General features: G+C 49.2%; 1 protein-coding gene across 1 annotated transcript; it reads left to right on the forward strand.

Moving 5' to 3' along the window:
* The first annotated feature begins 15 nt into the window (after positions 1 to 15).
* NCSTN (nicastrin) lies at positions 16 to 13,543 on the forward strand. Its single transcript, XM_087772300.1, has 17 exons — positions 16 to 178; positions 401 to 505; positions 1,985 to 2,108; positions 2,636 to 2,754; positions 3,829 to 3,974; positions 4,163 to 4,313; positions 4,795 to 4,904; positions 5,734 to 5,886; positions 7,284 to 7,388; positions 7,562 to 7,639; positions 7,785 to 7,954; positions 9,176 to 9,278; positions 9,555 to 9,650; positions 10,161 to 10,248; positions 10,386 to 10,537; positions 10,850 to 11,062; positions 12,528 to 13,543. The coding sequence occupies exons 1-17, from the start codon at positions 16 to 18 to the stop codon at positions 12,648 to 12,650; spliced, it is 2,199 nt and encodes a 732-aa protein (XP_087628426.1). The 3' UTR covers positions 12,651 to 13,543.
* The last annotated feature ends 759 nt before the right edge of the window (positions 13,544 to 14,302 follow it).

Below are 14,302 nucleotides of genomic sequence, written 5' to 3' on the forward strand. Positions count from 1 at the left end.
CTTCCGGTGGCGCCTATGCGTGGCCGCGACGGAGGAAGCGGAAGGGCTGGGAAGATGGCGGCGGCGGGGAGAGCCTGGGGCAGCCGGGGGATGGAGGCCGCTGCGAGGAGGTGCTGGGTCCCGCTCCCGGCCTGGTGGGGGCTGCTCCGGGGGCTGCTTCTCGTCGTGCTGGCGGCGGGTGAGGCTGGCTGGGAGAGCGGCGGGGCGGGGCGGGGCGGGGCAGGCCGCTCCGCGACTGGAGCGGAGGTAGGGAGGGCCTCGCTTGGCTCCCTTGGAGATGGCGGCACTGGGAGCCTTCGCCTGGGCTTCTCTGACTTGGGGAGGGGCTCGTCTTTTCTCCCCTGCGCTGGGGAGCCCCTGGTTTGTTCCCCTCTGAGGCGGGGCTGTGTCTTCTCCCCAGGCTCCTGCCAGGGGAACTCTGTCGAGAGGAAGATCTACATCCCCCTGAACAAAACGGCACCCTGCGTTCGCCTCCTGAATGCCACCCACCAGATCGGCTGCCAGTGTGAGTACAGCTGCGTGGCCCCAGAGCTGCTCCTGGGGGCGGTCGTGCCGTAGGTGACGAGGTGTAACGCAGCTCTGCTGTTGGACTTGCCCGGATCGGTATCACCCTTGTTCTCAGCGCTGTTTGCCCTCTTTTCCGATCCTGTTCTGGTAACATGGTCACCTGTTTCTGCTAAATTGAGGGGTGGAGGCCTTAGAAGGACTGTGCTCCTACAGACCCCGAAAATCCCTGGCAAGGCACAGAGCAGCGCTTTGAGCTTGTGCAGTCCGTGCACGCACAGGACAAAACCCAGCCACAGCTGCCAGGGGTGCAAGGCAAAGCTGTGAGCGCCGCAGGGTGCGTTGGGGTTAACAGGGTACGAGGGAACAGGAGCAGGGAGTGAAGAAGTGAGAAGGTGACGTCTGAAAGGAGAGGAGGGCTTGGCTGAGCTGCTTGCGCAGTGCTTGTTAACTTTGTAAGGTTTTTTTGTCGTATTGAAATGGGGAAGGCAGGACTGCAGGACTGTTAAAATTAAAAGATAGATAAGGGAGCCCCATTCAAGCAGTATTCCGGGCTGAAATTAGCGTGAGTCAGTGTTTTGCTCATTTCCAATTCAGTTTTGCTTCCACAGCGAGCCACTCCCTGTAGCGGAGGTTGTCGGCTGCCACTGCGGGGCAGCACAGCTGCGCTTGGTCTGGCAGATAACCCAGGGTACAAGGTTCTCTTGACTCCTCTTCCACCCTCGGCCTGAGCCTGGCGTTAGGGCAGACAGCCCAAGCAGTCCTGCCTTCCTGGTCACAGGCGGTTTATGACTGTGACAGCAGTTACTAAGTGGGAGAGTTGACAAAGTGCTTGTTTTTATCATAGCTTCTTATGAAAGTGCTTTGTCGTCCGTTTTCTTTGGGACGGGGCGAAATGACAAGTGGAGGACCTGCTTTGTTGCTCGTCCCCTTTGCTGTCGCAATCTTCTGCCCCTCCAGGCCTCGTGCTGAGCTGTCTTTGAGCTCTCGGTTTCTGAATTTGCAAGCTTTACTCTTTACTGAGGGGCAGCACTAAACTGCTGCTGTGTCTGTGCTCCTTGAGGCAGGTCTGGTCTCCTCCAAGTGCCTTTCTGTCTCAGGGCCTGTTTCCTGCTCTCCTTTCTTACTCTTCTGTCACAAGAGACTCAGTGCTTAGTTAGCTGAAGGTGCTAGAAAAGTGCTAAAAGCACTGCAGTGCTTTGATGCACTTAAACAAAAGATACTTTCAAAGCTCGAGTGCTTATTTCTTCATCTATGCTGTTCAGCTTTTTTCTTTCCCTACTAAAAGCCACTGTTCCTTTTTCTGTCCTCTAGCTAAATGGTGCCACTTCACCAAATTGCTTCCTCCAGCCCTCTAATCCCATGAGCTGTTCTTCCCTAAAGCCCTTGGTAACATACTGCCCTGCTATTCCGGGGTGGTTTGGGGGTGTGAAGGACATAGATCCCTGTGAAACGTGAAGGGCACGCTCTCTTTCCACAGCCTCCATCAGCGGAGACACAGGGGTGATCCATGTGGTTGAGAAGGAGGAGGACCTGAACTGGGTGCTTGCTGACGGCCCTCACCCACCCTACATGATACTGCTAGATGGGAACCTCTTCAACAGGTCAGTCATCACCAGTTTTTATCTTCCCAGGGCAACTGGAGCCCAGAAGACCAATATGGGTCCCTGATCTGGTGGTGAAAATGTCATTTTTCAAGTGACAGATGGCGGAATCAGCCCTGACTGCACTGAAGTGTAGTGAGGTTGAAACATTTGTGGGTTTGCTGTGTTTTAGTGCCTGAATTTATTTCTTCTTAAATGGGCTGGTTTGCTGTTAGAGCTCTGCTCTGTGTAAATTCTGATGCCGTGTTCGTTACTGTAGCAGTTACTAAAGTTCATTAAACAACGTGATTAAGATTGGTCACATCTCTCCCTGGGCAGTGCAGGAAAGAAGTGGCTGAAGTTTCCTGCTTGTTGCTGTATGCATAATCTCATGCAGTTCTGAGAAGATGAAGAAAAAGGGATGTGTTGGTTATTTTGATCAAAAGCATCATCACACGCTCGACTGTCATACGTCAGCGTTAGCATGTCTTGGATTGTAACTCTTCATTAACAAATTCAAAATTTCATTCGTATTTTGTCTCTTCCAGGAGGGTAATGCTGCAGCTGAAGGGAACCTCACGAGTGTCAGGCCTTGCTGTGGCCATTGCCAAACCCAGCCCTCCCCAGGGATTCTCTCCTGGTTTGAAGTGCCCCAATGATGGGTTCGGTAGGGAAATGTTCAGTCTTTATCCTTGTTAGGAGGAAGGGAAATGGTGCCTTTACATTGTACAGTCAAAGCAAGAAGTGCAAAGGGCAGCTGAAACCGCAGCTACGCTTTAATGTCAAAATGGTGTTTAAGATTTAAGATAACAGGCCCGTGATGTTCTTTCGAAGTAGTTGGTCTGAGCTGGAATCTCATCATTTCTCAAAAAGGGCCGGGACAGGTGTTTAGGGGAAGACTGGTAGATAAGCTGGCTAAAACACCATTAAGTCGCTAAAGTGTTAAACCTGACCAAGGGTTGTTGTAATTTCTTTTTCTTTTAACATGTGAAACTTGTACTTTGTCCACACGTGATCCTTAAAGCGTCTTGTGTTTGCATCGATCGAGTGGAGTCTGTGTTAACCTCTCTGTCTGGGCCAGTCGCTACTTTTTAAAACGACATGCTGCCTCCCCGAATTCCCCCTGTGGTTTCAGTTAGGTTTTCATTTCACTATTTTTTCATGCAGCAAATTTACGGTATTGCTCTTTGAGGGGAGAAATTGCTACACCTTCTGTAGTTTGCACAAAGCTTTCTGCTGTGAAGGATGCCATGTGCGCTCCTGAGATGCGTTTGGTCTGCTGGCATTGGTCGTGTCTCTGCCTTTGTGCTGTTTGCACAGTACTTAGGTGTTAAAATGATTGGCACATTACGGATGCCTTAGGGGTACTTCCAGCACATGATGAGCTCAGAAAATGCGGGTTTGTGTGTTCCTCCTTCTGAAGTATAATGTTTCTCTGTGTGCCTCCTCCGCTCTCTCAGCATGTGATAAATGCTCGCTAAGTGCTCACGCCAGCCTCCTGGCATGCGACGGCTTGGAGCATGCATGTTTCTCATTCTCTCTGCGTGGCACAGCGCTCTGTCTCTGCCGCTCTGCCGCATGCAGTGACCGACTCCATCTCTCCAAGCCTTTGTCAGCTGGTTCCCCAGCCCATAATGGTGCTCATTCTATATTTGCTGCTATTTTCTCAGCAGGCCCTACCTCTCCTGCCGTCTGTTATTCTCTTCCAGCCTCAGATTTGCCTATTTCTTTCTGTTTCCAGGTGTGTATTCCAAAGATTATGGCCCTCAGTTTGCACACTGCAATAAGACTGTGTGGAATCCGGTGGGGAGCGGGCTTTCGTATGAGGATTTTGACTTCCCTATTTTTCTCCTCGAAGATGCCAATGAGACACAAGTTATTAAGCAGGTACTGCACATCCTCGACGCGTAGGAGAGGGGAACTGCTGCACAGTTCAGGAAGGGGGGCAGCCGTTTTGTTTTCTCTCACCTTAGATGTTGAAATCTACAGTAAAAATGTATGGTCCGATTTCACTTGCAGTACACAATGCTATTACAGAAAAGCTAAGTTTTGTAATGATTTTTATTTCCATCCAGTGTTACCAAGACCATAACGTCCCTCGTGATGGATCGGGCCCCGAGTACCCTCTCTGTGCCATGCAGCTTTTTTCCCACATGCATGCTGTCACCAGCACGGTTACCTGCATGAGACGCAGCTCCCTCCAAAGCACCTTCAGCATCAATCCAGGTGAGCAGAGTCCTCTCCCCTTGTCATGATGTGGGATAAGGCTGGTGGGAAAAAATCCCAGTGGAATACAGGTGTGCAAAAGAAAGGAAATTTTAGAATTTCCCTAAAGGCTTGCTTGCCAACTGAGCTTTTTCAGAATAAACTATTCAAGTGGTAAGGAATTTGGGGCTACGTTTGTCATCAGTTTAGAAAATAATATGTAGAAGAGATGCTGGCTGAGAAAGGTACCCGATAGCTCCTACGTAGATCATCAAGAATGGCTCCGAGATTACTGCTCATTAGACTGTGGGCACATGAATTGAAATCCTGGTCCTGGTGAATGTTTTGCCAGTGACTTTCCTGGGGCCAGGACTTCACCCCTGCTGAGCAGAAGTTTGCTCCTGTGATAGACCCACTGGTGAGCTACGGCTGACCAGAAAGCTCATTTCTCACTTGTCGCTGCTGTAGTCTCAACTCAGGCAATGTTGTTTCTGCTTCCTAGAGGTTGTGTGTGATCCTCTTCTTGATTACAACGTGTGGAGCACCTTGCAACCTATCAATTCCTCTGGAAAAGTCGATCCTGAGAAGGAAGTTATTATTGTCGCTACACGGGTAGGTACCTCTTAACCTTGCTTTGTAGAGCGTGGACTGGAAAGATACTGGGGAGATGTGGGCCTAGAGGCTCATGGGAATATACTCCTCATATATTTTCATTTACTCCCATGTTCCAAACTTTCTTTTAGATCTGACTGGCTATTGTGTTTCTGCAAGTATGAGTCTTTTAGTTGGTGGGTTTACCTGTTGTTTCCATAGAAGGACATCTGCGTTTTGTTTCTTTCTGTCTTGTTAATATGAGACTTTTTTCAGCATTTTCCTCACTGAGGGAACCAGACAAGTAGAAATAGTTCGTGTGTCTGTTATGCTTTCCTAAGATATTTCACATTCTTAAAATGTGCTGCAGGGGGAGACAGCATGGTTGGCTCATCTGTATTTTTTGGGGGGGAAGGCTGAATCATGTGGAGATTTTGTTGTGTGTCAAGCAGTGAGTCAGTGTCAGAGCTGAGAAAGAAGTTCACTTCCCCGTCTAGCAGTCTGGTTTACGGTCACTTTACGCCATCCAGAGATGCAAGTTCAAAACTCCGTTTTGTCACTGTCTCAGAGGCCCACGCTGAACAGCGATGCTGGCGTTAAAATTATGGCACGCTTGATAATCTCAGTTTTCAGGTCCGGGCTGAGGGGTGGTGGCGGTGGCTGGGCTCTGAGGCCTCAGGACTGCCGCAGCAATGCAATTGGTATTTTAAGTTTCATTAGGCGGGGTGCTTTGGTCCTTCCCTTATCAATAGGATGAGCGGGCCAGGAGGGAGGTGATAGATTTGCTGTCCCAGTACAGTATTCCTCTGTCTGTGGGCACGTTTCTTACGCCTCCTGTTCATGCTTACAGATTGACAGCCATTCCTTCTTCTGGAACATTGCACCTGGGGCAGAGAGTGCTGTCTCTTCCTTTGTGACCCACTTGGCTGCTGCTGAAGCCCTTCATAAAGTGTCAGATATTCATTTGCTGCAAAGGAATATAATGTTCACCTTCTTCCAAGGGGTAAGAGCAGCGGCATCGCTCCACCGTTTGGCTTGTTCTAAGATAGCAAATCAGCCCTCGGCTCCCTGCAAATGAACTTTTTCCCTACTCTTTGCTCAGAGCCATTTGTCTGCATCCCCACACCGCGGTTCTCTCTGCTCCCCCAGTGAGAACAGGATCTTAATTGCACTGGGATAACAACAGCAGATGGAGCTTCCACTGGGGCAACCCATATTCTGCCCCACAGTTCATTCTGGATGAATGACTCAAACTTTGCTTTGCCTCCTCTCTGCTCCCAGTGTGCCTGTCTGTATGTCTGTTCTCTGCCTCACCCCCGTTCAGGATGAACTGCAATGGCCAAGCTTTAAATTCTGAAATGAAGCCCAGAAAAGGCTAGATTAAAAATATATGTGTTGACAGCAGCGAAATGTAGCTCATTTCTGAGCGCCCAGCACTGGAGCTGGCAGCTGTGGAAGAGCAGAACAAGCCTGTGGAGGAGGGACTGATGGCCAACAGCTGATGTTCCCCTCAAGGCATCTACACTGATGGCTTCTTTTGTGCAGCTTTGTGAAACCGGCTCCCACAGCCCCATGCTGTGGCCATGTGATTCCCTCCATTCACCCTCCTCGGCACATATATCCCGAGTCAGAATTTCCCTGGGGGAGACAGGCGTACAACGCTGTGGAGCGGACATTCTCTGTCGCTCCCAAGGTGTAGGAGGAATGGTAAGACTTGGCTGTAAATTAGTCAAGGGGGAAGTCTGGCGGCTGGCTGACTTCATTGCCCTTCTTTTGACGCAGGGATTCTCGTCTTAGGGGTACCTCTTCTTCCCCAGGCAATGCTCAGCTTTTTGCAGCTCCCTTGACAAACTCATTTCTGTCATCTAGCCTTCCCTCGCTTTTTTCCAGGGAAACAGACAGCCCTCCTTTCCGGAAAGCTTCATGTGTTTCATTCCTGGAATGGAGAATTGCCCTTTTCCCTGACTTGCTGTCCTCCTTACCAAAAACCAAAGAGGATGACTTATGCCAGAGTGAAGGCTGTGTTAATGCCTCTCTGCTGGTACTCACAGTAACGGTATCTTGCTAGATATCGGTGCTCACTGAAGTCTGGCTTTGCCTCTGTGCCTTTCTTGCTTGGGAATTCAATAGCTGTCCCCTGGTTTTTTGCTCTTTGCCTTGATTTCTGTCCTTTGCTTCATTCCTTCCTACAATACCTTTGTCTTTGGAGCAGGCACAATGTAATATTTACTTTGGTCTTTTGGTGTGTGCCAGGCTATGCAAACCTTCAGAAATACTTGGTGCAGCAGTTGGCCCTCGAACTCTTGGGTTTGGTCCCCTCAGCCTCTCAAATATTGCTGTTAGTTGTGCCAGGCAGCTATCCGTATGTGATTTATGTATGATTTTTTTTTTCTGTTGCAGGAGACCTTTGATTACATTGGCAGCTCACGAATGGTGTACGATATGGAAAAAGACAAGTTTCCTCTCCGCTTGGACAACATTCATTCATTTGTGGAGTTGAATCAGGTGTGGGATAAGTTAGGGGACCTTTGCATTCCCTGTGCCTCTGTGATAATTTAGCTGCCGTTTTCCCAGCCAGCCTTTCACTGGTTTTGATTCTTCCCTGGACTGGACTGCCCTGCTCTGCGAGACTCAGTGATGTCCAATCATGTACTTATGGTGGGGGTTTTTTCTTGCAGGTGGCTCTAAGGAATGACTCGATTCTGTGGATGCATACAGACCCCGTCTCTCGGATGAATGAATCTGTTGAAGTGCAGGTAATAGAAAGCGATCTGTAGTCGTTCATCTAACCAAAATGCTGCGGGATCTTTAGCACGCTGCAGATGATCCAGAAGTTAACCTTTCCACAGAAATTACACATCCAAAAGACTAGCAGAACAGTGCTGTTTTCTCTTCTTTCAGGTTAGAAACTTGCTAAGTATTCTGAGTGATAGCAGCGTGGGAGCAAACGTGACTTTGCAGGAAGCTGGATATTCGCAGCCGCTTCCCCCATCTTCCTTCCAGCGCTTCCTTCGGGCCCGGCACATCCCTGGAGTGGTCCTAACTGACCACAGGACTGCCTTCCAGAACAGGTACTTCTCCGGGGTCGGCGGCACAGGCTGGCCCACGGCCGAAGGCAGCGGAGCCGGCAGAGGGCATCTGAGCTCCTGCGGCACCTCTGCCAGGGGTGCGCTGCCTAACATACATGTAGAGCGGCAGTCCGGGGGGAGCAGAGGAGCAAACATGTGCCATGTAATTGAACAAGCGCAACATAATTATTCTGACAACCGAAAGAAATCCAGTTTTGTACAGAAAATGTTCCCCACAGCTGGCTAAAAGCCAGAGGTGAGCAAATGGCAACTGAGCGTGCCTAAGCCTCATCTGTTCTTCCAGAAGCTAGCTGCCTTTTTTTTTTCTTTTTTTTTTTTTTTTAATATAGCTTTCTATTTGTGATGGCAGAAAGCCCCAGGCATTGGAAAGGGCACTTTCATTCACCCCACATGACCCTACTACAGCGTGTCCCTTGGGGATCCCCTGCTCCTCTTCGACTTTCGAAGTGGAAATGTGGGGTAGAGAACATACATAGGTCTCTCCTCTGTTCCCTAAACTCTTCAAATTGTCTCTTTTCCTTCATTTTCTGTCCTTCTCTGTTGTTTCTGAGAATCTGTAGCAATCAAGGGGAAGCAGCTTCCCTTTCACCTCTAAATCTGTGCTGCTGTAAAGGGGTGAGAAGAGCTGGGGTGGAGGAAAGCGCAGCTCGGTGCTGTGTGACCCATCTTTAGACTGGGGGGATCAGTCCCAGGTTAGCTGGGAATGGCGGGTGCATAGACCACGCAGCGGCCTTTCAGTCCAATTCCCAGTTCAGCTGCGTGTGCTGCAGATGCCTTGGTGTAAATCTCTCGTAGAGTTCACTTGGAATTCCTCGCCGCCTTCGAGATAAGGCATTAATAAAATCCACTGGCACGACTTGCATCAAAAGCCCCCTTCCCGGGAGACCTCCTGCATGGGTTGTCCTTGCCTCAGTTTCTCTGCCCATTTAATAGATTGGGCTGTCGCCCACCTGAAAGCTAATCACAGCTTGTAAATTGTGTGGAGATCCTCAGATGGGAGAAGCTGTGGAAGGGCCAAGTTAATTATAAAGCCTCATTAAATGGTTTAAGGAGCGTGTGGCAGGGCAGTGCTTTGGCAGGGCTGTCTCTCTGCTCCCAGGAGACTGCTCCCACTGTTTGCTTTAGGCACACTCTGAATTGAATTCCATGCCCTGTGGTTTCTTTCTGCCCCTCCCCAACCTCTGTTTGCCTTCTTCTTTTCAGATACTACCAGAGCATGTACGACACTCCAGAGAACATCCGGCTGCAATACCCCGAGGGGCTTAGCCCTGAGGAGACCTTGGAGTATGTCACAGACACAGCCAAGGTTCCTACTTTGCATTTGCTTTAGCTGCTATATCTGGGGCGGATGGGGCTTTGGGTAGGGGCAGACAGAAGCAGGGTTGTGGGGAGAGGGGAAAAGCTGTTTCCAAAAAGGGCAGAAAGGAGGTGGGAGTGCTTTGTACAGTGACAAAGGCAATAGGCACTCAAATGCTCGCACGATGTAAGCGTTTTGATGGATGTGTGGAGGCTGGCTTGCTCTCCTTGCTTGTTTTGCTGGATCTGCCTATCTTGATTAACACAGAGCACTCTTCCTTTGCAGTCCCTGGCAGAAGTTGCCACAGTGGTCGCCCGTGCTCTCTACCGGCTTGCGGGGGGAGCCAACAACACCTCTGCTATTCAGGCAGATCCAAAAACGGTACGAGCAGATGGAATTGAGTCCCTGGCATCTCTGATGAGCCCTCACGTACTTCCCTTCTGTCTCTGTTTATATGTGTTTACACAGCATGCTGTCCTGTCTGTCTCCGTGAGGGCTTTGCCTCCCCCCTTCTCTCCCCACCACAGCTGAATGAAAAACCTTTCACCCTTCTCTCGTTCCTTGCCTCTCGATCTCAGGGCAGACGTTAAGCTGAGCCCTCTACAAAACAGAGCTCCTTTATCCTCGTTCCACAAAGCAGAAGAGGAAGCTAAGGTGAAATGGCGATGTGTGCCACAGGGATCAGCTGAGGAGTCAGTGGAGCTGGAATCAAACCCAATTTTCGCAGCTCGGTCCTGAATTATATACAGTTGTGACATATAGTCTCTCCGTTGCTGGGCTCTTGGTCCTTGTAGTGGGAAACATCTGTCAGCCAAATAATCTTGGGAGGTATAGCTGTTAAGATGCTATTTTCTTTCTTCTTTGTATAAACCAATTTCCATCTCTTTCCAGGTGTCTCGAATGCTGTATGGGTTTCTGATTAAAATGAACAATTCCTGGTTTCAGTCCATCATTAAACCAGACATAAAAGGAATTCTGGGTAAGAGCAACATAGGGAAGAAGAACAGAGGAATGGCTTTGACCCCATGTGTTACCTGGCAGCTTTCTAAAGCACCATACTACCGTTGTCTGCTTCTGGCCCTCTCCCCTACAATCCCATTTCCCTGACTGTTCCAGGTGATGTTCCCCAACATTACGTCGCCGTTTCCAGCCCTGTGAACACTACCTACCTTGTACAGTACGTCTTGGCCAACCTCACGGGCACTGTTGTTAACCTCACCAAGGAAGAGTGCCTGAACCCTGAAAAAACCCCCAGCAGTGAGAAAGAAGTAAGTATCCGTTAGAGTGGGATGATGGGTAAGGGCAGATCTGCTGTCCAATTTGCTGGTGTTCGCTTTTGAGGAAAGCCGGTTAGGAATGCTTGCTATTGCTTGTAATAATACGTGGGAGGACCGGGAAACTCCTCCAACAAGGAGGCATCTTAATGCCCAAGGGCAGGGAGTGGGCAAAACGCCCTTGCAGTGCGAACGGTCAGTAAAGCCCCTCTCTCTCTCCCCAGAGACACGGGTAAGGTTCTGGGTACAGTCTGCTTATTTGCTCGTGGCTGTTTGCTGCCTCTTACTCTCCCGTTTTCGTTGCAGATGTATGAATATGCCTGGGTGCAGGGTTCTCTGGACCCTAACTCAACATCACGAGTCCCCTACTGTGTTCGGTCAACCGTTCACCTGAGCAAAGCACTCTCCCCTGCCTTTGAGCTGAGGCAGTGGGGATCTACAGAGTACTCCACGTGGACAGAGAGTCGGTGGAAAGAGATCCGTGCCCGAATATTTCTGGTAGCTAGCAAGGAGCTAGAGGTGAGTTTGTAAATGTCTGAAAAAGAGAAAAAAATGTGGCTGGCTTTGAATAACATCTCCTGACGGCTGGAGAAACGGGTCAGAGTTTGTTACAAGATCTTGTGCCATCATCCTGTGTGAGCTCCTCGGTTAAGAACAGCCAGGCTTTGGTCTTTGGAAATGATGTAACCAAGAATGCCTCACTGGTGATAACCCTGCCACCTCCAGCCGTTTGTGGGTTAATAACCAAGTCGCTGAGGCTGAGACAGTGCAGAGTAATCGAGTCCCATGAGCAGACTGAGCTCTGTGAATAAAGATGGAAGTGACAGGAGTCTTAACCCCTTCCCCAAGCACGGGAAGCCAAGCCAGTGACTCTGGCTGTTCAGGTGTTTTGCCTGATGTGCAACCCAGATCTTCCTTCCCGCAGTTCGAATCCCCTCTGACAGCGCAGAAATAACTTTTGCACAAACCTCCACAAACAAAAGCTGCTGTTGGTTCAGGGTCTCAGATTCTAAGCAGCCCTTAGCTGGGTGTGATGTGGCATTAAGTGCCAGCGGAATAAGGGTTAAGCGTACAGTCACTTTGGGACTCTGCGCCTGTCCTGATGCCCTCTGGTTGGCTGTTAATGATGTCATACCCTGTCGGGACAGACTCCATCGAGCTGTCATCATCACGGGCTAGCAGCATGCCACCCAAAGGCCGCGCAAGCCCAGGCAATTGCTGCACCTCTGGGATGGTTATTGGAAATCCGAGCGATTTATTTGTGTGGCACTGGGCCTTTTTACCACTGTCAGGCAAGCACAATGCCCTCCTGCGTCTCTCGGCCTGTTACAGCCCAGTAGATACTGGTGCCCTGGAGACGCACAGTTTGAGCCCAACCATCCCTGAAGCGTTGACCCCATAGACAACATACCAAGAGAGTTGTAGCGGCACGTGAGGGTCTGGCCACTGCGTGGGGACTGCCCTGAGTTAGCCAGGGGAGACGGGGAACAGCAGTCCTACCCTGCGAGGAGAAGGGCTGACAGGAAGGAATCTAACGAGCCCTCGGACTAGTCTGGCACTTAGGCTGCAGGAAGGTAATCAGTCATGCAAGTTGAAGACTTGCTGGGGGAGATGACAGTTCATGCCGGAGTAGCCAAAGTGTCACATTAAATGCTTGCTAAAAATCTTTGCGAACTGCGTCGACCGCTCTGAAACGTGATACATTCTTTATCCGTGATACAGCTTTCTTACCTTTTCTCTTAAACATCTGTTTGTGTGCACTGTTGATAACTACAGTGAAAGGTGACCTGATCCTGTCTGGCAGTCACTTTTGTCTAAGGCCGTAAGGTCCTCGATATCTTTTAATTTCGGTATAGATAGTGCCTCAGTAGCGAGCTGGTCTCTGTAGCTGTCTGACAGAGACCCCCATTCGCTGCAAGTTCTGCAGGGTGCTGCAGGTCTGTGTTTGTAACAACAACGCTAAGTGTTTCTCATCCCTTCCTAGATAATCACTTTGGTTGTGGGCATTGCCATTCTGATCTTCTCTCTCCTCGCCACGTATTTTATCAACGCCAAAGCGGATGTACTTTTTAGCGTCCCGCGGGACCCTGGGGCTGTGGCTTACTGAAGATGCTCTCGGGGCTTGAGAAGTCTTAGCCCTTGGATTACAATTGTCAAAGATAAAACTACACTGGAATCGCCCCTCTCTCTGGATAGGGACGCAAATGGTTCTCTCCAGAGCTTCTGTGCTCAGGTTCTGGGGACTGAGCCCTAAGACGTAAGAGACTTTCCCAGAAAACCGTGCCGACCAAGCCCTAAAGAAACTGTGACTGAAAAGTTCCCAAAGCCTTTCTTTTTTAATTTGTCCTTACTTCTGAGCAACTTGAGAGGATTGGTCCTGAATGCCGCCGAGACGACAATGTGATGGATGTGTTCCCTAAATGACGGCAAGGGTGGAAAGGGTAAGGGTGTTTTCTTTGGGATGTACGTGGACCAGCAGATTTCCATGGTGTCTGACAGCACGGGTTGCCTGTTAATGGCCAACTGTGGCTGTGAATTTGAGTATACTACAATGCAGGGAGGGCAAGGTGTGTTTTACAGGTGATTAGATGTAAAATGTCCTTTTTTTAATGGTGCAATATTTTCTGGGTTTTGTATATATATAAATAGTTCCGTTTAATTAAAAAAATCTCCACTTACAAATTAGCCCATTGCCTGTTTTGTCTTAGTTGCTGCCAAAAGGGCCAAAACCACTGGGTGTTGCAATACGTTTTGGTCTCGGGAAAAACAGAGGTTGATTTGGTTTTTGACTCACATTGAAACTTTGAATTCTTTCTACAGCTGGACAAAAGATTAAGACATTGTGCCCTCAGACAGGACAGGGAATTAACTCACTGTTGGTTAGACTGTAAGCTCTCCAAGGCGGGGCTGGCTGATGGCTCCAAACAGTGCTTTGTACCGTGGTACCTTGATCTCGGTCCGTCCCTAGGCGCTGGTATAATAAACGTGGTTTTTAATGAGCGTGCTCACACAGTTTGTCTCCTTTGCTGCTATTGCTTCGTGCCCAGCAAGGCTGGGCTCTCAGGGCTGGCGGTTGTGACTGACCAGGCACTTGGATATTCGGGCTCGTTTCTTCTGTATGAAAAGTCACTCGTTCTTCAGCAGTCATGATTTAAAGGTGTGATAGTGCCGTTGTCCAAAGTGAGGAGCTCAAAAATAGGTAGAGAGGGTTAATTCCAGAAATGGGAGCTGATGAGCACTAAAGCAGACATCACTTTCCCTTCCCTAGAGGACAGAGCGGGCTTATCGTGTTTAAGGCTTTTCTCAACTAGGCGTACGCTCCGGAGCTTTAAAGTAATTCAGACCTTGTACTTTCAGTGCTACCCTGAGGGAGATGTTTTCCACTTGCATCCTGCTATCAGGAAACTGCTCCTGATACTTGGTGGGGTGTTTCTGTGCCTGGTTTCTTTTCATTTCTCCTAGCAATGCTGAAGAAAGTCATATCTCAATTTGCGTGGAGATATCTTGTCTTTACAGTAAGGATTTTCATAGCCTCTTAACTCCTAATCTTTGGACTCATTCCAACTTTGTCAGAACAAAATCAGTTCCCCAAAATTATCCAAGTAGACTATTTCTGTGCGTGAAAGTACTTTGGGTGAGACAGAGGACCTCAAGACAGCATGTGGTCTGGCAGAGAAATTTGTAGAATATTTTTTTCCTTCCCTAAGGTAAGTTTATTGGGTTTTATTTTTTATTTTTTTTTTTTACATATCAAAATGC

This window comes from Nipponia nippon, unplaced genomic scaffold (assembly GCF_047370975.1).
Source record: "Nipponia nippon isolate SJK-2023a ecotype South Korea unplaced genomic scaffold, ASM4737097v1 scaffold_36, whole genome shotgun sequence".
Lineage (NCBI taxonomy): Eukaryota > Metazoa > Chordata > Aves > Pelecaniformes > Threskiornithidae > Nipponia > Nipponia nippon.

Excerpts from the sequence above, each read along its gene's own strand:
- NCSTN (XM_087772300.1), top strand. The coding sequence starts at position 16 with ATGCGTGGCCGCGACGGAGGAAGCGGAAGGGCTGGGAAGATGGCGGCG. Across the intron at positions 4,314-4,794 it reads CACCTTCAGCATCAATCCAG|AGGTTGTGTGTGATCCTCTT; the intron begins GTGAGCAGAGTC and ends TCTGCTTCCTAG. Across the intron at positions 5,887-7,283 it reads TGTTCACCTTCTTCCAAGGG|GAGACCTTTGATTACATTGG; the intron begins GTAAGAGCAGCG and ends TTTCTGTTGCAG.